The 25,028-nt window shown below is 44.6% G+C and overlaps 2 protein-coding genes across 2 annotated transcripts; one reads left to right on the top strand and one right to left on the bottom strand.

The window, feature by feature from the left end:
* Positions 1–623: 623 nt before the first annotated feature.
* On the bottom strand, positions 624–8,384 carry LOC129160750 (uncharacterized). Its single transcript, XM_070553261.1, has 12 exons — positions 6,947–8,384; positions 6,599–6,916; positions 5,884–6,029; positions 4,885–4,951; positions 3,172–3,297; positions 3,110–3,124; positions 2,665–2,856; positions 2,483–2,563; positions 1,687–1,779; positions 1,377–1,476; positions 1,048–1,145; positions 624–767 (listed from the first exon to the last, which is right to left on the bottom strand). Exons 1-12 carry the CDS (start codon positions 8,171–8,173, stop codon positions 624–626), a joined length of 2,607 nt encoding a protein of 868 aa, XP_070409362.1. The 5' UTR covers positions 8,174–8,384.
* A 5,048-nt stretch (positions 8,385–13,432) lies between these two features.
* LOC107386441 (kelch-like protein 10) lies at positions 13,433–23,491 on the top strand. Its single transcript, XM_015960828.3, has 6 exons — positions 13,433–13,520; positions 14,002–14,208; positions 18,114–18,597; positions 21,487–22,104; positions 22,605–22,754; positions 22,992–23,491. The coding sequence occupies exons 2-6, from the start codon at positions 14,060–14,062 to the stop codon at positions 23,337–23,339; spliced, it is 1,749 nt and encodes a 582-aa protein (XP_015816314.3). The 5' UTR covers positions 13,433–13,520; positions 14,002–14,059; the 3' UTR covers positions 23,340–23,491.
* Positions 23,492–25,028: the final 1,537 nt, after the last annotated feature.

Raw genomic sequence — 25,028 nt, 5'->3', positions numbered from 1 at the left:
CTTGGTGAGGGTTTCTGGGTACGCCCAACCAGGAGGAGACCCAAAGGAAGACCCAGGACACAGTGAAGGGACTATTCCTCAGCAGGCCGGGGAAAGACTTAAACCGGGCCGACACTGTGAGACTTTTTGACTTTTTTGAGCTGATTTTCCCCTCGTGCAGAAATGTACAAGATCTGGAGCAAGTGCTGAGCGTTGTATCGCACTGTTGAAGTACCGCTGTGAGCGGCTGTGACCCAAAAAGCACAATTTTTTAAAAATCTTTCACAATGTATAAAATAAACACAAACAAATACAGCATACATTAACATATTGAAAAAAAACATTTGAATGAAAAGGAGCAGATAGCAGAAAAAATCTTATGATTTCTGCCCCTTTTTACGAAACAAAATTATCCGCCAAACAAACACAATATAACCTCAGTCACTTTCTAATATTTTCATGTCTAATCTTTGACATTATAATTCACCTTTTCATAATTACTAAATACATTAGATTTTATACATTTTTTAAATATAGCTAGTGAAGTTGATTCTTTAAATTCCCTGTTAATGGCATTCCACAATCTTACACCATTTACAGAAATGTTACATTCCCTCACTTTGGTTCTGAATCTAGTCTGCAGTCTAGTCTAGTTTGAGATGGAGCTGAATACTACGAGTAAAAACATCGCACAGTGTCCGCCCGGCTTTAGGATTACCCCCGGAGGAGCCGGCCCAAGTGGCTGGGGAGAGGAAAGTCTGGGCCGCCCTCGGCTCAGGCTGCTGCTCCTGTGACCAAAATGACCCAAAATAAGCAAATGAAAATGGATGGATAGATCAGGGGTTCCCAATTTCTATTTTTTTGAGGACCCCCTTGCTCGTATCCAAGACAAGCCAGGACCCCAACCAAAACTGCTACATGTGTACACACATTAAATGTGATCATTTACCATCTTTATAAAGACACACAGAGTTGTAAATTATAAATGGAGTTCTGATTTTACTGTAGGGTGTGTTATTGGGAGTGTATAAATGTAATTTTTTACAAATAAATTCTTGCTAACCTCACAATCTCAGCAAAGACAAAATTGTGGGGAACCCCTGCAATTTTGTGGGGACCCCCAATTTGGGAACCCCTGGGATAGATGGACAAGATGCATTTCAAACCTACCCCAGCAGGGGATAGCTCTGATATGCAAAAAACACTTCGATACAAGCGCATACTCAGACAAACAACAACGTAATTCACGAATGGTGGGGGGCCGGGACTCCCTTCCCAACTGAGAAAGTTTTAACACATTCCTTCAGCCTCCACTGGTCAGAGGTGTGAGGGAGAGATAAGGAAGTTCTTAATAAAAGCCTAATTAGACAATGCTAAAAGAAAATCCCATAAAGCACATCTGTGCATCAGGAGGAGGAACTGGAATGCATCAAAGAAGCTAAAAATCAGAGCTGCATGTGGGAACTGCATGATTCTTGACTGGTACTGGTACTGGTACTGGTATGTGATGCAAACTCAAAAATGCTTAATTCAAAACGACAAATTAATCAGGATTTTTAAATATTCTACTGGTTTTGCTGCAGAAAATGATGATTTATTTTTATATATGAGTCCAACTTATGGATGTGGTGATCCTCAATGGGTGTCAGCAGTGCAGCGCCTCAGTGCTCACTCATCCAGGACGCCTAATCCTTCCTTAATTCTCACCTTGAGCACTTGTCTGAGGGACGGGTCTAATTGCTGGACGAGGTCAGTTGTCCGTGGTTTTGGTGCTTGTTTGTGGGGATCCTTCAAGAGGGGCTACTCCATGAATCAAGCCTCTGAACTGCAGTCGTGTCAGTGTGAGGAGCAGATCGTGTGCTCCACTGCTGCAGGGGAGAGAAATGCGCTCTGCAGGAGTGATTAACTTTCAGCCCAAGCCAAAGAGGAGACCGTCACTGGGATAATCCACGTATCACACTCCCATCATGCCTTTGTAGGTCAAAATATCAAAGGGAAAAATGTATGAAAACCTTTCAAATGCAGGAAATTAAAAGATGATCAAGTGAATGAATATTACTATCCAAAAGAGACACGTTTAGAAGGTTATTTCTGTCTGTAAAATAAAGGCAAACGACAGAGCTGCAGCTCTGAATGTGTTTAGTTAAATGGTGAAGATGTTAAACAGACTTCTGGGATTTTAGGAAGACGAAGCTGCAGCTGAGGCTTAAGAAAGCAGAAGATCTGACCTTAGGCTTAAATATATAAAACCCCAAACCTGAGCAGGACTATCGTGGATGGCAGATAAAACACAGGAAAGTGCTTTAAAAACTCAGGTACTAACTCACACTGATGACAAATGAATAACTTATAATAAGAAATGTGTCGCAATAGCGTGTTTTACTTACGTTGCAGCTTTTAAAGGTGTGGTTCTCTGAAATAACATTTTTCATTGATTATTTCTGATTATAAATTGGTCACTGTGAGTTTTTCATGCAGGCTGAACACGAAAATAGTCTCCTACACCAATCTCCTGCATCAGCTTCCGATAGAAAACAGACTGTGAAACTCTAGGATTAGGAAAGCCTGACAGAACTACGTCACACTGTCACAGACACTCACCCATCTTGACTCACGACGGGGAAGGCCGTCGCTGGTTCAGCATCCAGGAAACAGCAGAGATCGTCCCGACATGTAAAAGCTAACCGTTAGCATTAGCGACTCCACCACACTGAAAAACGCTTGTGTTGTTTGTGGAGATAAATCAGTATTGCAGATCCAAATCCAAATCCTGCTGCCACTCTCTATGGCAGCAGCCTTATCTGTGCTAATCCAAGCAATCCTGGGCTTTTTTGCCCCGAGTTTGGCTTGTAAGGCATTTATTCCTGCCAGAGACTTCTGTATTAATTAAATGAGTTTCCCACACCTTTAAAACGAATAAGATCACTTTATGAAGTTAGGCAGTTTGATCTAAAAGCTGCAGAACAACAAATTAGCTCCTCAAAATAGGATAAAGGCAGCAGAAAATGGAACCAGGAACTGTGAACCCAGAATTATCTGTAACGACTGGACTTGAAGACCCGTAAGGACACCGAGGCACAGTAAGGCACTTCAAAAGTCTTTATTAGCAAAAGCTAGGATGTAGCGTTACCCGTGGAGGGCGAGGCTGGAGACAGAGTCGAGGACAGGTGTCGGTCAGAACCAGGATGATACGAGACAGGTTAGAGGAGCAGGCGAGAAACGTGGTCGAGGACAGGCGAGGGCCAGACGTGAAGCGAGGTGGAGGAGGGAAACAAAGTCGATGATCAATGGGTCAGGCAGGAAGGAAGGCTGGAAGATCTACAGGCGAGAGCGTTCAATAATCTGGCATTGGTTGGAGAGCAGACTGGATCTTATATAGCAGGGGAGGTGTCATTGCCACCATCTTTGGACTGTAGACAACCACTCGAAGCTCCTTAATAAAATATGCAGATTTTTCTCTAGCTGTTGTACCTTTAGGAAATAAACCCAGATCGCTCTTATTTGTCACCTGATTGAAACACTTGATAAGCAAAATGCTGCAAAGTGATGTAGAATGGTAGGAAGAAGCCAGTTCCTGCAGCTGTCAGTAGCATCTGTCACGCCGCAGGCACAGGAGGATTGGACTTAAAATGCAGAACACCACAACTCGAGGCAGGAGAGGTCATTAAAATGAAAAAATCCTTTTATTAGGATGAGAATTGAAGAAATAAAGACTGTAGGACACAAGGTCAAAAATCTTAAGTTCTGTAGAACAAAAACAAAAGCTCACACATGAGCCAGGATCTGTAGTAACTAGAGGGGGACAAAAACAACGCTGACAAAGACAATGGACCGACAAACAATGGAGACACAGACAGGGTTATATGCACAGGGCTGGGGTGATAGGAGACGAGGAGCAGGTGTGTGGGGAACTGGGCACAGGTGAAACCAATAACAGAGAGGAGGAGCAGAACGGAGCAGGGGAGGAAACCAGACCTAACTGGGGACGGGAGCGCACACACACACACACACACACACACACACACACACACACACACACACACACACACACACACACACACACACACACACACACACACACACACACACACACACACACACACACACACACACACACACATTAAAGGAGACTAAGGCCTAGTCCACACGTAGCCGGGGTTTTTAAAAAAAACGAATATCCGCCCCTCCAAAAACTTGCATCCACACCACCTCGTTTAAAAAAAAAACTCTGTCCACACGTACCCGGATAAATACGTTGTTAAGGACATACCAGACCTGTAGGCGGCAGTACTTCCCCCGTTCTTAGCCTCGTCCTTCGTCTGTGGTCTTCCACAAGGAGCAGTAATTCCGCTTGCAAAAACAAACAAGCAGAAAGCGCTTGGACAATTGATAAAGCGAGCGCAGCTCTGAGGGCATCCATGATGTTGGCTAGTGTAAACACAGGTCGCACACGTGATGTCAGCATTTTTTTGTCGCGGAAAGTGACGTTGCGGATCTTAAAACTCCGGTTTTGTCCGTCCACACGCAGACACCCAAAACGGAGAAAACGCAGATCTTCACTTTAGCCGGAGTTTTTAAAAAGATCCGTTTTCATGTGGATGACAGGCCAAAACGTAGAAAAATATCTACGTTTTGGCAGATCCCCGGCTACATGTGGACAGGGCCTAAGAGAACTTGAGGAAAACCTGGAGGGGGCTAGGGACCAAAGGGACACAGAACACGACAGCATCTGCCAAATGATTTGTGGGGTTGGTTGCTTTTGGGATGTTTATTATGAGCAACAAAGAAGAGGAAAAAAAGAACAACATTAAAGATAAAAAAAAAATGCAATCATCAATCCATCTAAATAAAGACTGGTTCGTGAAGAAGGCTTCGGTTGATCTAGCTGCAGGATCGGGGCTCTACCGGGTCGAAGCTTGCTCCATGATGGATAAAGGGAAAGGTGGAGTCAAGAAGAGCAGCAAAGAGGCCACTATTTTCAAAAATAGCAGATATTTAAGAAATTTTCAGGCATTTGAAGGAGTTCCATTCCACCTGGTCTACTGAACCATGCAAGACTTTGCTAACACACACCAACAGGTAGTGGCAAAGATCGGAGATGAGGTCTTATGTAAATAGTTTTGTTTTCAGAGTGCGTCTTAGGAAAGACTATCAGCTGCTACAATATCAAATCTTGGCTCAAAGGCTGTAAAATTGGCAGAGTTAGCCCCATTTTTGTTTGCCAACCTTGAATAGAATCTTGAATTTTGACACATTTCATTTTTATCATTCTCGTGCACGTCTTGGCTTCAATCTGAGCATCTTTTTGTGTTTGTTCGGAAAGGAAAACAAAATAATCCACCAGGATGAATCAGTTTCTCCTTTTTGACCAAATCCTGACAATCGTGCTAAATTTAACACTTGGCAAGAGAATCCTGGCTCTCCGACTCCGGATGGGTGCACATTTATTCACTGACACCAGAAGATTCCATGTGTAGGGTTAGGTAAATTGAGTGCTTTAAGAGCTCAATAGATATTACCTCTACTTATGACCAATAAGCTGTGATACTCTATCTAAATATAGAATATCAACCCTGCTTGGTCTTTACTGTGTTAATCAGAAGATTCTAGGATTCTTTATCTATTAAGGGATTGTACACACTTTGTTTTGATTCAGAAAAGAGTCAGGTTTATAAAAGTAAGAATTCATTTTACCAACAATTAAAACATGACAGTTTAACTAGCATTTACGGTGATGGATGGAACTAAATGTGATGTATGAACCTATGTGTGAATGTGATGTTAGTCAGAACTTCCGTACCTAGGAGAGCTGAGTTCTGGATGTAAAATAATTTGGTTTGTGTTAAGCTATGAAGTTGATTATTATCAAAACCACATCAGACGCTATCTGTGTGTCTACTTCACCCGTTTCGGAGACCCTCTTGGTGGATCCGAAGTAAGAGGTCGGATGACCTCTGGCCAAAGATCCAGTAGTTGACAACAGCACCGACTTCTCCAGTCCAGAGATGTTTCGGGTCACGACAGACGGATGGAACCGCGCATCTGGGACTCTGAAGGAGTCTAAACAATATCAGCTTGTTATGCGGGAACTGTTTGCAGTATCAGCTTCGCAGGTGCAAAAAGATTTTGACGACGTGTCAAAAGCGTTGATGGTTAAAGAGGGTTTTACTTCAGGTGGCAGATCTGAAGCTTTCTCTAGAACTGATGAATCACCAGAGTGATCTGGTTTTAATGTTCTCATGTTATGATTGTGTAGCCAACCAGAGGTTGACAAGTTTGAGGAATATTACCAAGAATCTCAGAAACACACCTTCTTTGATACCGGATGCTCTGATCTGGGTAAGGGACTATTTATGTGTCATGGGATTTACCTTACTTTGTTCTTGTGTGAGTGCAAATGGTGATGACCTTGTCAAGTAAACATGCAATCAATCAATGTGATCACAACATAACATTCATTTCAACATTCAATCATTGAGCACAGATTAATGAAAGCATTTTATTTCATTATAATTATTATAAGTAGCAATAAACAAACATTTATTTACTGATTATCTAGCTTATAAGTTTTAGTCATTCTTTGATTTAGCAACTAATCAGGGCTGCGAGTGTTTGTCACATTGTGAGCCAGGAGGAGGTAGGACCCAAAGATGTAGAGACTCCAGATGACACAGGGCAGGTAGAAAAACCGTAAAAATCCTTTATTTTTAGGCACAAATGTCCATGCAACCAAAATCCAAAAATGCAAGAACCTAGAGGGACCTATTGGCGAACAAAAATTAAAAAAAAAAAACCTCCTAGAGACCAAACGAGGGGGAAAACAGGAGACAGGACCAGGAGGCTCTGGGGGACCGGCGACGGAAAACCAGGAGACGGGACACAGGGGGCTCAGGAGGCCAAAGAGACGAGGACTCAGGAGGAGGCTGACAAAGGGTCTCTGAAGAGGGGGATCCTGAAGAGGGAGGACCTGAAGAGGGGGACCCTGAAGAGGGAGATTCTGAAGAGGGGGACCCTGAAGAGGGAGGACCTGAAGAGGGAGGACCTGAAGAGGGAGCTTCTGAAGAGGGAGACTCCGAAGAGGGAGACTCCGAAGAGGGAGACTCCGAAGAGGGAGACTCCGAAGAGGGAGGCTCTGGAGACAGGGACTCAGGAGACGAGGACACTTTCCCCTCGGCAGGCGAGGACACTGCAGGAGGCTGCAGCGAAAACTCTGGAGGTCCTGCAGGCGTAGTCCCTGTAGGCGTAGTCTCTGTGAGAGACTGCAGCGAAAACTCTGGAGGTCCTGCAGGCATAGTCCCTGCAGGCGTAGTCTCTGTGAGAGACTGCAGAGTGGACTCTGGAAGAGGCGTAGACCCTGCAGGCGCAGACCTTGCAAGCATAGGCCCTGCAAGCCTAGGCCCTGCAAGCTCAGGTCCTGCAGGTGTAGACACTGCAGGCGGAGACCCTGGAGGCGTAGCCTCCTGGACCGGCCGGACCGGAGAACGGTCTTGGAGAGGGCCTTGAACTGAGCTGGCGGATGGAGCCGGCGGCGGTTGCGTCGTGGTGGAGAGGTCCGGCTCATCGGAGAGGCGGGGATGATGCTGGTGGGAACGGAGGATGGGGAGGAATGACAGCCCACCGGAAACGATGCAACAGCATTGTCAGGAACAGGCGAGGGTGTGGTGGCTCGGCCCATTGGAGGTGCTGCGATGGCGCCGGCTGAAGCAGAGGAGGAGTGACAGCCCACCGGAGAAGATGCGGCAGCGCAATCAGGAACAGGCGAGGTTGTGGTAGCTTGGCCCATCGGAGGTGCCGTGATGGCGCCAGCTGAAGCAGAGGGAGATGAGGAGTGACAGCCCACCGGAGACGCAGAGGCAGTGCTGTCAGGACCAGGTGAGGGGATGGAGGTTCGGCAGATCAGAGTCGTGGAGGGGTGTGTGGAGGACTGTTGTGATTTGCGGCTGAAGGTCACCAGAAGCTCCTTTGCGATGGGCCAAAAGGAGACCTCTTCTATGGGTTGAATGTCCAAATATTGGGCGGCCCACCGCAGGGCTCTGCCTCCCAGGCAAAGCACCAGGAACGACACCTTGTTAAATTCCGAGGAACTCCAGTCCAAGCACCCCGCACAGTCCTGGATGAATGCCCAGCAGGTCTCAGGGTCTCCATAGTATCGGTACATCTGGTAGGTCTGCTGGGTCCTCTCTGGTGGGTTCATTCTGTCACGGGAGCCAGGAGGTGGTTAGAACCAAAAGAAGCAGAGACTCCAGACGACATAGGGCAGGTAGAAAAAACGTAAAAATCCTTTATTTTTAGGCACAAATGTCCATGTAACCAAAATCCAAAAATGCAAGAACCTAGAGGGACCTATTGGCAAAAACAAAAAATCTCCCAGAGACCAAGCGGGGGGAAAAACAAGTGCATCGCTGACACAACAACGATACACCCACACCATAATGAGACGCAGACAGGGTTTTATACACAAGGGGAAAACAATCAGGGAAACAGCAACAGGTGAGTGGGGAGTGAGCACAGGTGAGATCAATTTACTAAGTGGAAACGACTGGGTAAAACTAAATCCACAGAGACCTAAAGCTGAGTGAACTGAAGAACAGAAACCCAAAAGAGAAACACTAACAGGGGTGAAAATAGTTAAAGTGGCTGGGGAACACTAGGAGGCACATGAGGAAGAACCTAGTGGGGAAACTGGAAGGCAAATGGGGGGGATGCAGGACACAGACATGACAGTGTTCACTTATTTGGAGGCATGAAGAATCCTGTAGGACGATAAGTTCAAGCTTGAACCTCGGGGAACATTGTTATTGACACTTCGTTATCTGTGTTCAGAGCAGCAGGCTCTGAGCTCCAGCTGGTAGGATGAAGGCAGGCTGATTTAGAGGGGACACACGCAGTCTCGTGTCTCCTTTTTGACCAGATGTTGAATGGTCAAACTGTACCTAAAAACTGACCATTGCTGGACGTTTCACATGAAACATATCTGCTCAGGACTGTAAGTATGAATGCAGAAAAACAGAAAATCAGGATTTTAAGCAGAATCTCTGCAGACACATCACACTGCCTTGGGTTTTATTAGACTGCAGGATTTAATAGCTGCTCTATGCAGAAGTGCCAAACGGTGTCCATCAAATAAGAGCTACAGCAGTTCGGATCAAAGCCATGTTGGAAAGATTGATATAAAACACCCCAAAGGAATCAGATTTTACTGTTCAGATATGTCCTCTCAAGTCATATAAGAGAAATGTGTCGAGCAGCGATAAAAACTCTCCTCCGTTCTGTGAAACGACCCACTTGCAGGAGAAAGTTGCTGCAGTTTGAAACGAACGTGAATCTGATGTGATGTGGAATAGAAGTTCTCTTCCTCATCTTAGTTTAATGCAGATCAGTTTTTTTTTTTGGTCACAGCTGCTTTTCCCACCTAGCTCAGTGGCCTAGTGGAGTGTCCGCCCTGAGTCTGGGAGATCAGGGTTCAAATCCTGGTAGGGTCATACCAAAGACTTTAAAAAAAAGGGGCCCAATGACTCGCCTGACACTAGGCATTAAGGGGTTAAAACACCAAATGGTTCCCGAGCGCAGCCGTGTCTGCAGCTAGGCTAAAACGAGAACAAATTTTGCACACACACCAGTGTGTGTGACAGCTACTGGAACTTTAACTTTAACTTAAAAAACTAAATGAAACGTAGCTCCAGAAGTCTCATTTATGGATTATGGACTGAGTCTCCGAGACTAAGTTCGTTTTCCAGAGTCTTCTGTTTCATTTCTCGAGTCTCAACAGCAAAACTTTCTACCTCCAGTGTTTGAGTCTTCAGTGTCAGACATTTAGACTAAATAGTCTTTACTGCTGCATGCAACTATGTTTAAACAGTTTTCAGCTTGAATCTCAAAGAAAAACGTCTTCGTCTTTTTTTGCATGGGGGAAAAATGTGTTTTAAAATTGTCATTAAACTGAGCATTAAAATCAGTTATTCATACAAATGCAACAGTGTGCACTCTACATATAAAAATGACTGATGATTACTTGATCTTTGTTTTGCTCCTAATCTGGAGGTAAAAATGATAAATAAACAGGTATTATCAGCTGATTGGTAAAAGCTTACATGGTTTGGGGAATGCGTTTAACTCAAGACATGCAGAATCACTCACTCACAGATCTCATGGTAAAAAAAAAAAATTTTTAAACGGGAACTGAAGGTGCACTGGAAAAGCCCAGTGGAGATCGAGAACGGGAGCACAGCGTCTGAGGAGGTGAGAGCAGATACAGGTGAGTCCAGAAAGGTAAGTCTAAGTAAGTCTAGACTTACTGGGAGTAGGGGAGCGTAGGAATGAGGGGGGATAGGTTGGGTGCCGGGGTGAATCCAAGTGGGTGTCCAGGAGAGGGAGCGAGAGGAGAGCAGGAGAACAGGGGAGCGGGCCGGCCGGGAGGAATGGAGAACGGTGAGAGCTGCATCCGGAAATCCTATGGGGCACAGGTGAGTAATCCTGAGGAGTTGCAGGAAACCAGAGGCGTAATCCAGAGAAGCCACAGAAGTCCAAAAATGTTCCAAAACCTGGTAATGGGTAAGCACAGGGAAAAGATCCAAAGGTTCACAAAAAATCCTAGAAACACTAGAGCACTAAATCCAAGAGGGGGGCAGGAAACTACCAAGCTGTAGTAATCATCCGGCGTCGAGGAGTGTTCTCCATCCTCCTTTTGTAGCCAGACCCGCTGATTGCAAATCAGCTGCAGCTGGAGCCTCCCTCTCCTGAAACACACAACTCAAAGATGGGAAAATGAGAGGAGTACTCACCCCGGCACATAACAAAAGCAGTCTGAAAACTTTACGATTGTCAGTCTGAGGTTTTATTTCATGTCATCGCATCAAAAAAAGGGCTTTTGGACAATCTAAAAGGGATTTTTAAAGGTTTGTTTGTTTATCTGCAGGCTAAACTTCCTTTAACCCTCCCACTGTCTTTATGGGTGACCCCGCGAGGAAAGTTGACCATTGAGAAGGGTTGATGGTTTATCCCTTGGGTGCATGTGGCAGGGGTGAGGAGTGAGCACCACCTCACCCCTGCCATGTGGACCTCAAGGGATAAACCATCAATCCCGCTCAGTGGTCAACTTTCCTCGCGGTGTCACACCCATTAGGACAGCGGGAGGGTTAATTCTTAACTTGACCTCTAATGCACTTTATTCCTGCACTGCCAGTTTCCCCTCACCTCTTCAAGGACCTGTTTATGTTCTCGTGTCCTTGCAGAGCAGTAGGTCACTGTAGATGGAAATAAGACCTAAGCTGCAGGAGTGTTTGTGATAAAAGTGGAAATTTTACAACTGCTTTATTTTAAGTCAGTTCAGCCTTTCTGTTTAACATAAAATACAAAACTCCAACGTACATCCAAAAAAACTGAATGTGTTTGTAACTCAGATGATGTTCTGCTTCTCTCGTGCAAATCAAAGCCCACAAAAAGCAGATTCAGCACAGCGAACCCTGAAAGATTGGCCACCAAAGTGAAAAAAAAAATAGAACAAAACAAAGGTCTACTAGAGCGCTGACAGTAAAAGGACTTGTCACGAGGCACCAGGCTGGCAGCCCAGAGAGCAAATTGCATTCCTGAGCTACTGGCTTCCATTTCTCCTCTTTAGAGCTACAAAACAACAATCCTTCAAGCTACATCGAGCGCCAACCTACTCAGCTCTGAAACTGCAGAGTTCTATGTGTGATGTCCATCTACCATTCCTCTTGGTGATGAAGAAATGAAGTATATTTGACAGATTTCTGCTAAAATAAAAGGTGGACAGAGGCTCCATGGAACTAAATCCAGTTTTGTTGTTTGAGGGTAAACTCCGGGTGAAATACCACACGGGGTGAAGATGAGATGGTTGATTCAGAGCTGCAGAGGGACTACTGAATCGCACAAAGAATGACAGATTTTGCTCCTTGTGTGTTTCATCTCTCTGCAGGCTGTGAACACAGGAGCTTCCTAAATAATGACCTGCTGATGCATTTATCATTTTGAGCGAGTTTTCATGAGTCAAACAGCAGTAGGTCTCAGGAAGGAGGATCAGGAATCTCCATGGAGAAAATCAGCCTGTTTAGAAAAAGGTTACGAGATACAAAAACATCCCAGGGATTTGTAGAGCAGTGGTACTCAACCTTTTTTCACTGATGTACCCCCTGTGAAATATTTTTTCAGCCAAGTACCCCCTAATCAGCGCAAAAGCATTTTTGGTTGTGTAACGGTATGAAATGACTGTTTTCCACCAAAAGTCATTTCCCCCTCTCCTCTGACAGGAGGATATATATATATATATATATATATATATATATATATTAGGCATGAGTGAGTACACCACTATCTGTATCTGTATCTTTTCAACCAACTAAATTATCTGTATTTGTATCTGTACTCGGAACAGGCGTGGCATAACCCGGAAGTGGGCGTGATTTAACCGGAAGTGGGTGTGGTTTACATCAATATATTATTTTAAGTCTGAAATTGATATGGATTGACCACAAGTTGTTATGTGTATTGTTTATTTGAAAACTATTTACAGAGCAGCCTCAGAATTGAGATTAAATATTTTTGATCATAATAGTAAAGGGACTATTACAGAACAAGTTTTTCAATCAAATCAGAACATTAATATTTAAGTGCATGGATTAATACATCTGAACTCATGCAGTAGGAACTAGAAAATATGAAATGCTAGAACCAGACACAACTTTATATGAATTTTTAAATTTTAATTTGATTAAACTGATTTTTTTCTTAACGTTCTTGGAATTTTCCCACACAAAGTGAAACAAAACAATGTTGATTAAGGTGTGTGTGTCTGAGAGAGATAGAGAGGGTGAGAGAGATATATTCATATATATATATATATATGAATATATATATACATATAATATATATATATGAATATATATGTATATATATTCTTTTTCTTGATGTGCTGCTTTGATGTGTGGGTTTCACCACTGTTGAATCAATAGTCTGTTCATTCATTCATTCTCGGTTTGAACAGAACACGATTTGCACGATGAGCAGCATCATTAATACTCTATCACTGACTCCAGTATTTTGCAGACATTTTTCATGACTGTTGTTTCCTAAAACGCCTGATTGTTTTAGACAGTTACAGATTTTGAAACTTATTTTCTTTCTATGAGCTGGCAGGAAATGAAAATATAACGATAAAGGTGCAACCTTTCCACAGCAAACACAGGAGTTCAGAACTGTGATTGTTTGAAGTGCAAATAAACAATTTTGCTCCCTTTGTCTTTTGTGTCTGTTTTCCAAGAAGTGTGTTGTAAGAGTTGCAGCATGATTACTGATCACTGATTAATCGAAGAATTAAAATAAAAGCCACTAAACTTGAACTCATGTATCATTTTTAAATGAACTAAGTCAAAGTTTAAAGTAAACAAATTTAAAAAATAATAAATCTACAGAACTAAGCAACAATTATTTTCGGTTACCTAGCTACATCCTTCTAGCGTTCACCTGGTGTCCACTGCTCTCTTGAAGGAACAAGGTCATACCTGAATGAAAATTACCTGTAAAAGGTAAGTTCTTCTGATGTTTTGGATTGGCAACTCGCATCAACCTGAACTAGAAACACACTTTACACACAAAATATGGGGGATGTGTATAATAATGCTTTAAATCATCTTTGACCAGTGCTGTGGAATGTTAAATGCCATGTTTTGATTCGAATAACCTCATACAAATCACAAAGTAGCACCACCGGATGGATTTAGTTTTATTTCCATCATTTAAATAATAAATTATTATGATTTTATTTCATGTTTGAGGGATTTAAAAATGGTGACAAGCCACAGCCTCAAAAACAGTTATTTATTGTAGTTAGTAGAATATTTGGTGATATTTGACACACTTTTACAGTCAAGGAAAATTATTTTAGCAATTTGTGGGAACATTACTGTTAAATGTAAACAGTCGATGTAAATTGTAGTTTTATTGATCACAAAGATGCGGAGTTTCTACTCTGGAAGTGCGTTCAAACCAAATTGTGCTCTCACTCAGGTCCCCAGACTTGAATCAACAATTAGAGAGACTTTCAAGAGAGTTGTAACACACCAAGATGACTCAAGAAGGCCAGTCTTCACCCAAGATGATGCCGGTGTTCAATGAACTCCGGTTGGACGAGGAGTTAACCGACGCAGTCATCAAATTTCAGGATGTGGAATTTAAAGTCCACAAGAACTGCCTCTGCTGTATACCGTACTTCCGGTGAGTTGATCCCCAGATGTTAGGACAAAGCAGGTGAATTTGTGGAAGAAGAAATAGAATATTTTGTTTTATTTGAGTCGTAAATCAATTAAAGGGAAAGACTGCATCACACGCAGTTTAATAAACAAGTTAATCTAATAAAGCAATCCCCCTTCAAGAGTTGTACACCGCCCACACCTCCTGTTTGAATAAAGCACCAACAGGAGAAACGTGCGTTTAGAGGTGGCGAGCGCATGAAGAGGTGGAGGATGACAGACAAATTTGTCCGTGTTAAAAATTCTCTGAAATACAAAAAAAAAAAAAAAACACAATAGAAACACAATAGTAAATGCACTGTATTGAACTGGATGCATGACAGGATACCCCAGAGAAGCTCTGTTGTCCTGGCGGGGAATTGCTTTGCAACACTCCCCAGGAGACGGAGAAGTCTGACAGCAAAACGCTTCTGTCAGTGTGTGTGCATCTTCCCCTCGTGGAGCTGACGCAGGAACGTAAACCGGGCTTAACACACACACCTCACTCGGACGGAGAACCGGCAACATGCTTACTAACTGCGTTGTTGGTTCTTTTTTAAAACACAGAAAAGGTTTCTTCTTTACCTTGCTGCTGCTGCTGCTATCTGTTGCGGCTGACTTCTTTATTGTGCTTTCTGCTTCTTCTTCTGCTGCTCTTGTGTGTTTTCGACTTGTTTCTTTCTCGCACTCCTTTCTATGTTCTATTGTTCGTGTGTTGAGTTGGCGTCTGGTTTCTCCTATGTATGTTTTATTGCAGAGTTTGCATGGGATTTCGTAAACGACTCCACATTTAAGTCCAGCAGGTATCTTGTCTTTTGGGTGCACTAGTCTGTTTCTAACTGTTGTGTATGGTTTTGTTGGTGTGTTTATGTTGTGTTTTTTCATTGTTGCTCTTGTCTTTCTGGGTTTCTGGTTCTTTGCTTTGGTTGTTCTATTCTTTCTGTTGTTGTTTGTTGTTTTCCTTTGTTTATTGCCCATGTCGGGTATCCGCAGGTCTTAAAAGCGTGTTGTATGTGTTTGTCCTCTTGTTTACGGTCTCTTTCTTCTGTTACCATGTTTGCTCGGTGATACAATGTTCTGATTACTGACATTTTGTGTATGGTGGGGTGTTCTGATGTGCCCTACATTACTTTTACAACAGTTTCTTTATCCATGTCCATCCCAGAGCTCCTTTATGACCTTCATGCTTATTTAGAGCAGCTGATTTTTAAAGTTAGCAAAGTTCATCCTTGGTAGTGGGTTCACTCACTCATTTAACCCTTCACCACTGAAATCAGTTTGTTCATTCCAATCCTCCTAAATAATCCTCCAATCGTCCAACTGGAATCCTTAAGGGTCCCGTAACGTCCATCCTGTCAGAACAGGCCTTGGGAGCCCAGGTGTTACTAGAACTAACGGTGTCTCCTCACCAGCGTGAGCCTCCAAACTGTGAAGGTTGGTCTCCAAACATGAACTTCAAATTCATGCATTTATCTCCTCTTGTAACACTTTAACATGTTTTAAAAGGCTTGAATCATGATAAGTTACACCTCCCAGACCAAAGACAGGCACAGAATAAGATAAAACATTATCATAGACACTATTGAGACGTCATTTATGAAATAGAAGTTATTTTTGTTCACCATTACTTCAACCAGGAAATAAGATGTATGGATTTGATGAAACCACGCTGTCTCATGCAGTCCTATATGTGTAACACACACACACACACACACACACACACACACACACACACACACACACACACACACACACACACACACACACACACACACACACACACACACACACACACACACACACACACACTGCAGCATGTTAGAATCTTTTGAATGATTAATTTAACTACACTGAACTGCTTTTGTGATAATTTAATCTCTTATTCTGGAGTAAAATAAAGAAACAAGCTAAATGATCACATATCTGTGGCATCAAGAAGCATCTTCTGAGTTCAAACACAGGGATGGAGCACAATGTTTACACCTGAACAGTATCAGGATGTTTTAGCTCACAGAGGCCTGCAGGTCTTCTGTTTTATGAGCAAAGTGCTGAGAATCCGCTTGTTATGAGCGCTAAACGTTATTTTGCCGCTTCCGTGCGGACCGGTAGGGAAACACAATTCAAACACGGAACCGAGTCTGGTTACCGAACCGAGCAGAATTCGGATGATGTCACACCGGTGCACAAAGGTGCGGGTTCCAACCCACAGGAGAGGAGGGAGAGAGGAGGTCAACAGCGAGTTGATCGCAGGGACTGAACTGATGTTTTTGTGCAAGACTGTGATAAAAACGGCTGCTTGTCCTCAATATCAAAAGTGTACACCCCTCCTGTTTAGACACGGCGCTCATGCAGGTGTCTCTCCCTGTTCCGACGCTGTGACACGTAATATTTTTCATTCATTAAGACTACTATTTATTTTTACTCAGTAACGGATACGATTTAAAATGTAGTGAATTACAATTATTTTTAAAAAATATAATCAAGTAAAAGTAAAAGTACAGATTTTAAAAATGACTTAAAATGTACACAAAAAAGCTACTCAATTACAGTAACGTGAGTAAATGTAATTCGTTACATTCCACCTCTGGTCGTTATCTTCTAGTCTTTTGTTCCTTGTTGTCCGTATTTTTCTTTCAACATCTTTGGTGTGTTCTTGCTGCGTTGCTTTTCTAACTGCATTGTTGGTTCTTTTTAAAACACAGAAAAGGTTTCTTTTTTACCTTGCTGCTGACAGTTTCGTTCACGGCTGCAAATTTCCTCAGAGCTGACGCTGATGGTAGCGTCACTTCCTATTCCTTTTATCTGCGGGCAGCAGAGGACGTTGGGGTTTCTCTCTCCGTCACCAAAGGAAATAGAGGAAATGGAGGCACCGGGCCGTTTCATTTAGTATTGGCTCGTGAGTTGCGAAGGGAATTGATTCAGCGCCAGCTGGAGGTGTGGCTGAGATTCTCATGTGCGGTGCAGCCACATCACATGGTACCGGCTAACGTCACACAACACGATACGATTCAAATCTGGAACATTCTCAGGTTGGAACAACACAATAATTTTAAGTTAAGCTTCAGAAACTGTGGGTCATACAGATTTCTTTGATTTCAGCTGTGAAATAACCTGCATCACTTAGACAAGAGAGTAGAACACTTGCTACGCTTGGACAGTGCATAACTGTCAACTTCTCATGTCCACAGTTTGATGCTGTTGTTGTTGTTTTCTCAGATAGATGCACAGAGGTAAAGCCAAAGCCACTGAAAACTTGCATCGTGTTGTCAAATCTCAGAAAACTTTAATAATCTACCTGCAAAGTTTTAAATAAGGTTTCAGACTGCAAGATATGCTGTTGCCCTTGAACAGCGAGGGCTCATTTTGGTGCACTGAATGCAAAAACCCAACATGATTTCAAGTTTGTGCAGAAATATTCTGATTAAATCAGGATTAATTTTCAAGAAATAAAGACAGAATTAAGATGTTGTGATTTATTTCTGACGTGGAATGTGATTCCATCTGCATGTTAGTATATCTAACAGGTTACTGGCAGTTGCAGACCAGTGAGATAGGGGGTTTAAGTCAGCTGTTATATCAGAAAATGCTTGTACTTCTTGCAGCAGGAAATCTTTGCAAGCTGCTGAAAGCTGACAGAAGCATTTTCTATTAAAATGAGAAACCTGGGGGTATATTCCCTCTTTAAAATTAGACTCAGCTTTAGAAATAAAATAGGTAATCAGTTTTTTTTGTGATTTAACAAAAGGGACCATTCCGATTCATTTATTTATACTATTGTAAATAACTAGATAAAAATCATCATCTGTTTCCAGAGGACTGTTAATAGAGATGAACATAAGAACCTTTATTGCCTCTGTGAAAACTGTAATTCACTGATGTGTCTTTTTCCAGATCCCTCTTCACACAGTGGTCTCCTCCAGAAGACAGGGTTTACGAGCTGCCCTTCACGTCAGCTGAAACAATGAAGATCATCATTGACTTCGTTTACACTGGGTTCCTTGTCCTCACAGACAACAACGTAGGCAAAATTATGGAAGTGGTTGACTATCTCAACTATGAGGAGCTACTTGAAGCTTGCAGCGACTATCTCATCACACGACTGTCCCCACACAGCTGCATTAACACCTGGAAGCTTACATCCAAGTACTACCTTCCTAAGCAGTGCTCTGCAGCCTTTTCCTACATCCTTGACCACTTTGAGGAGGTTGCTTTCTCTGGCAGTTTCCTGGAGCTGTCCATGCCAGAAGTCGAACACATCATCAGCAGCGACAGCCTGATGGTGAGACAGGAGAGCGCCGTGTTTGAGTCCGTCGTCAGATGGGTATCCCACTCGCCCGCGGAACGTCAGAGAGACACTCGTGTCCTTTTGTCTAAGGTACACTCACTTCCATGACTAGAGTTAGATTAATGTTCTTCACAGTACAGAGATGCTTGTGCTAACCTGACGGTGATAAACAAATCACATGCAGTCAAGTTCATGAACTGTTATTAGTAGGATTTCAACGAGAGTTTTAAACATTTATCCGAAGATTAAATTGGGCCAAATAACATGGACTCCTCCTTGAACTGTCACCTTATCGTGGTGGAGGAGTTTGAGTGCCCTAATGATCCTAGGAGCTATGTTGTCTGGGGCACTTTGTGCCCCTGGTAGGGTCTCCCATGACAAATGGGTCTTAGGTGAAGGGTGAGACAAAGAACGGTTCAGAGGATCTTTCATGGACGTAAAAACAAAGAGTCGGAGTACCCGGCCCGGAGGGTTACTGGGGTCCCACCCTGGAGCCAGGCCAGGGGTTGGGGCCCGTGAGCAAGCGCCTGGTGGCCGGGCTTTCGCTCATGGGGCCCGGCCGGGCCCAGCCCGAACCAGATACATGGGCTCATCCAACTGTGGACCCACCACCCGCAGGAGGAACATTAAGGGTCCGGTGCAGTGTGGATCGGGTGGCAGACTGAGGTGAGAGCCTTGGCGGTCCGATCCCTGGACAAGGAAACTGGTTATTGGGACATGGAACGCCACCTCGCTGGAGGTGAAGGAGCAGGAGCTTGTGGCAGAGGTTGTGCGGTATCGGCTAGATATAGTCAGACTCACCTCAACACATAGCATTGGTTCTGGAACCCAAGTCCTTGAGAGGGGTTGGACAGTCTCCTTTGCTGGAGTTGCTCCGGGTGAGAGGCGGAGGGCTGGGGTTGGCTTTTTGTTAGCCCCAAGACTCTCTGCCTGTGTGTTGGGGTTTACCCCGGGGGACGAGAGGGTAGCTTCCCTGCACCTTCGGGTCGGGGAACGGGTCCTGACTGTTGTTTGTGCTTATGGGCCAAATATCAGTTCAGAGTACCCACCCTTTCTGGAGTCCCTGGGATGAGTGATAGATAGTACTCCATCAGGGGACTCCATTGTCCTGCTGGGGGACTTCAATGCTCACGTGGGCAATGACAGCATGACCTGGAGGGGTGTGATTGGGAGGAACGGCCCGCCTGATCTGAACTTGAGTGGCGTTTCGTTATCGGACTTCTGTGCAAGCCGCAGTTTGCCCATAACAAACACCATGTTCGAACATAAGGATGCCCATCGATACATCAGTACACTGGGGCGACATTGGCACAGGAGTTAAGTGCTCGCCCAGTAATCGGAAGGTTGCAGGTTCAAGCCCTGCTCAGTCTGTCGCAGTCGTTGTGTCCTTGGGCAAAACACTTAACCCATGTTGCCTGCTGGTGGTGGTCGGAGGGACTGGTGGCACCAGTGCTCGGCAGCCTCGCCTCTGTCAGTGCGCCCCAGGGCAGCTGTGGCTACATCGGAGCTCATCTCCACCAGTGTGTGAATGTGTGTGTGAATGGGTGAATGACTGGTTGTGTTGTAAAGCGCCTTGAGGGGTTCCATGACTCTAGAAGGCGCTATATCAAATACAGGCCATTTAGCATTTTACTATTTTACACCTGGTACCAGGGCAGCCTAGGTCGCAGGTCGATGATAGACTTTGTAGTCGTATCATCTGACCTGCAGCCATATGTTGTGGACACCCAAGTGAAAAGAGGAGCGGAGCTGTCAACTGATCACCACCTGGTGGTGAGTTGGATCAGATGGCAGGGGCGTAGACCTGGCAGACCCAAACGCATAGTGAGGGTCTGCTGGGAACGCCTAGCAGAAGAACCTGTCAAGACTGTTTTCACCTCCCACCTCCGACAGAGCTTTGACTGCGTCCCAAGAGCAGTGGGGGACATCGACTCCGAGTGGGCCTTGTTCCACTCTGCGATTGTTGAGGCGGCTGTTGCTAGCTGTTGTCGCAAGGTGGCCGGTGCCAGTCGTGGTGGCAACCCCCGTTAGAGGTTTGGGGAGCCATCAAGCTGAAGAAGGAGGCCTACAGGGCGTGGCTGGTCTGTGGGTCTCCAGAGGCAGCAGACGGGTACTGGATAGCCAAGCGGGGTGCAGCAGTGGCAGTTGCTGAGGCAAAATCTCAGGCATGGGAGGAGTTTGGTGAGACCACAGAGTAAGACTATCGATCGGCACCAAAGAGGTTCTCGCAAACTGTCCGGCGCCTCAGGAGAGGGAGGCAGCAACTTGCTCACACTGTTCACGAGTGAGGGTAGGAAGGATCGGGAGATCGACAGGCGGATTGGTTCGGAGTCTGCAGTGATGCGGACGCTGAGCCGATCTGTCGTGGTGAAGAGGGAGATGAGCCAGAAAGCCAGGCTCTCGATTTACCGGTCGATCTACGTCCCAATCCTCACCTATGATCATGAGCTTTGGGTAATGACCGAAAGAACGAGATTGCGGATACAAGCGGCCGAAATGAGTTTCATCCGTAGGGTGGCCGGGCTCAGCCTTAGAGATAGGGTGAGGAGCTTGGACATTCAGGAGGGACTCGGAGTAGAACCGCTGCTCCTCCGGATCAAAAGGAGTAAGTTGAGGTGGTTTGGGCATCTGGTCAGGATGCCTCCTGGACGTCTCCCTGGGGAGGTGTTTCGGGCATGTCCTGTCGGCAGGAGGCCCCCGGGTCGACCCAGGACACGTTGGAGAGGTTACATCTCCAATCTGGTCCGGGAACGCCTTGGGGTCCTGCCGGAGGAACTGGTGGAGGTGGCCGGGGTGAGGACGGTCTGGAGCTCCCTAGTTGGGATGCTGTCCCCGCGACCCGGACCCGGATAAGCGGAGGAAGACGACGACAAATAACATGTAATTTAATAAAACACCAGTTATATGTGTCTGGATACTTGATAATAATTGCTGAAGCTCATGAAGTAATCTAGAGTCTGTCTTCTCATCTGTGTACAGATCAGACTGGTCACAATGGATTCAGAGTACGTATGGAACAACGTGTTGGGAAATGAGCTGGTGAAGCAAGATGGAGCCTGCATGTCCATCGTTTTACGTGCAACTAGACTTCAACAACTTATCTTGCTAACTGAGTGTGGTTTTACTGGAATCAACGACCCCCTCAGCCGTCCTCGCCTGCCTCCCGCCATCCTCCTGGCCATTGGAGGCTGGAGTGGTGGTGATCCAACCAATGCTTTAGAAGCTTATGATGTCATGGCTCAACGCTGGACCACCGTGGAAAACACCATGGAGCGTCCTCGTGCCTATCACGGCTCCGTTTTCTTAGATGGATTTGTTTACTGCATCGGTGGCTTTGACAGAGTGGAGTATTTCAACAGCGTCCGCAGGTTCAATCTCATCACCCGCACTTGGATGGAGGTTGCACCAATGTATCATCGCCGGTGCTACGTGAGTGTCAGCGCTCTGAATGGGCTCATCTATGCAATGGGAGGCTTTAATGGACAAACAAGACTTGATACAGCTGAGTACTACCGTCCTGAAACCAACCAGTGGCATCAAATTGCATCCATGCGTGAGCAAAGAAGTGATGCCAGCTGCACCGCATTTCAGGGAAAGGTGTGTGGCTGTGCTTTAGTGGAACTGAAACATGTGTAATATTAAATGAGCTGTTAGTTTCCAGAAAAAAGAGTTTAAATCTGATCAGATTGAACAGCTTGAATGGGCATCAAGAGGAAAATGGATTAAGGTTGCTTTGAAATAACTCATATAGAAAAAAATGACAACAGTTTATTCAGTCACTAATCTAAAAGCTGCTCCTCAGCCATAAGCAGAACTATAACATATTATGATTTTTTTTTGTCAGGAAAGATATTTTTTTGAAGATTTTAACCCTTTTAGGCTCAAAATGAGTTTTGATAACAGGACGAACAACTAAGTCCTTCAGGGGTACTTCTGAGTTAAAAAATGCTCATGAAATACGTGTGTGGAGTAACCGGGTAGGAAGGTTTTAATGCTGCAAATCTGCAACGCCTGCCTCCAGAGGGTTAACAAACTGTTTAACGGATTTTATAGAAACTCAATTATCTATTTGAAACTGTTTCTGTGTGTGTCAATAGATCTACATCTGTGGTGGATTCAACGGACACGATTGCCTGCCGTCAGCAGAGTTTTACACACCAGAGACCAACCACTGGACATTGATCCGCCCTATGAGCAGCCCGCGCAGTGGTGTCGGAGTCATCGCGTTTGCAGATCGTGTTTATGCAGTAAGTGCTTTTTCTCCTTTCGTCCTCCATTCAGGCTCCTCATTCTGCTTTACTAACACACAGGCTACCCCCAGTCTTTTAGGCTGTCGTCAGAGTTGGAATTACTGTTATACAAAGCACTCAGTGTGAAAATGCAGTATTTTAGAAGTTTTCTTTTATGAAAACATCTAAAATAAACTTCTAAATGATCGAAAGCCACCAATTAGGTCAGACATAATAGACTTTTACTCCCAACAGGTCGGCGGCTTTGACGGTACTGAACGTCTGCGCAGTGCTGAGGCCTACAATCCGCAAACCAATACTTGGGTGGACGCGCCACCTATGCTTACTCCACGCAGCAATTTTGGCCTGGAAGTGATCGGAGACAAGCTCATCGTTGTTGGAGGCTTCAATGGCTTCTCCACCACTTTCAATGCCGAGTTCTACAGCACTACAACCAATCGGTGGACTAGAATCTGCAGCATGAACGTGTTCCGCAGCGCTTTGAGCTGCTGCGTGATATCTGGACTTACAAATATGGAGACTTATGCTTACCCCCGAGAAGCTCTGCCTTTAGAAGAGGAAGAAGAGGAAGAGACAGTCTGAGAGTTCGATTCCACCATTCTGAACCAATGGAACAGAAATAAACAACTTCTGTAGGACAATATTGTGAGTTTATTTGTAGTGAAAGTAGAGTTGGTTTCAAAACGAGCAAAGAAGTTGTTTAGCTCCTCTGCCTGTGTTCTGCTGCTGCCAGTGTTGGACAGAGTGTGGCTTCTGTAGTTGGTCAGAGTCCGAATCCCCTTCCACGTCTTCCAGGGATTGTTGTTGTGAAAGAGGTCTTCTATTTTCCTCCCGTAGACTCTCTTTGCCTGGTGAATGCCCTTCCTCAGACTAGTTCTGGCTATGCGGCACAAGTTGCTGTTACCTGACTTGAACGCAATATTGCAGGCTCTGATTAGAGCCTGGACCTCTGATGTCATCCAGGGCTTCCTATTTGGGAAGATCCAAATCTGTTTGGACACTGTGACATTTTCTACACAGGTTCTGATGTAGGACAGCCTCCAGGTCCTGTTGTTCAAACATGAACATGAAGTGATGAAACACTCTTGTAAATACACAGGGAGGGTGAGGAGACATGCCAGCTGTTAGATTAAGGTGTTAAAAAGACAAATGCACATCAAGGAGATAGGTTTTAGTTTCAGTTCTACAAACGGACACTAGGGGGTGCTAATAGCTAATTCACAAGTGTCAGACACAAGGCCCGCGGGCCAGATGCGGCCCGCGGAGCATTTTTATGTGGCCCGCGAGATAAACATCAAAAATATATTAAAACTGGCTCGCTGGCCGATTTTACCGCAAAGCCGACGCGCCCCCTCCTTTGTGTTTTTTCCAGCGTCTGCTGCCGGTGTCTGCAGCTCCGCTGTCTCGGACAAACTAAACACTCCTCTCACTCAGCACCGAGTTCACTCAGCTATTTTCTGACATTGAAGCCCAGAAACGGAGATTCCAGCCGCTCAGTAATGTGCTCACGACTGAAAGAGAAAGCTTTCCAACTGACGTCCAGACAGAGCTGATATAACTCCAGCGAGCAGCGACACGCTCAAACCAGCACGACTCTGTGGTTGTGTTTCCTCCCCGACACACAACAACGTGGTCAAGCTGCTCAGACATGTTCATCAGCACAAACCTATGTGAGCACCTGTTGTCATCTAATGTTGTCATTCTTGTGAATTATTATAAGAGCAGGGGGGGGGGTTATTAATGCTAGTAACAAATAGAAATGACTATTATGTTAGTTCATGGAAATGTTGAATTTGAATGTTCACCAAGGACATATTATTTAATTTGATTATTTAGTGTTATGAGACAGTATTTCTGATTTGAAATTAGTTAAGAGGCTCAGTATTGTGTAATCTTTAAAACTTCATTACCCATGAGACTTAGCGTGTTCCCAGAAGGCTTAACAGAAAAACCAGGAAGTAGAGAAAAAAACTGGCGCTAAGAGCAGACATGTAACTTTCCTGTAAGGTGTTCTAATTCACTAAAAGTTCGAGTTCAGCAAGACAAAGTCTCGTCTCATTCTTTATTTTGAAGAAGCTCGGTTGAGCTACAATAGTCATTATTATGATGAAGATGAACAAAACAACAGGAGTCTCCTCCTCGGCTCAGATCAACCCCATGATGCAGGTATCTGGCTGGAACAGGTGAGCATCACAGTAAACCAGTGGAGCAAACTGAGCTTTAAATATGTTGGTTTTATGCTCTTTTTCTGCTCCAAAACATGAAAGTCAA

The sequence above is a fragment of the Nothobranchius furzeri genome, chromosome 1 (genome assembly GCF_043380555.1).
Source record: "Nothobranchius furzeri strain GRZ-AD chromosome 1, NfurGRZ-RIMD1, whole genome shotgun sequence".
NCBI classification, from domain to species: Eukaryota; Metazoa; Chordata; class Actinopteri; order Cyprinodontiformes; family Nothobranchiidae; genus Nothobranchius; species Nothobranchius furzeri.
The sequence above is the reverse complement of the archived record's forward strand: the minus strand, read 5'-3'. Positions and strand labels throughout refer to the sequence as shown.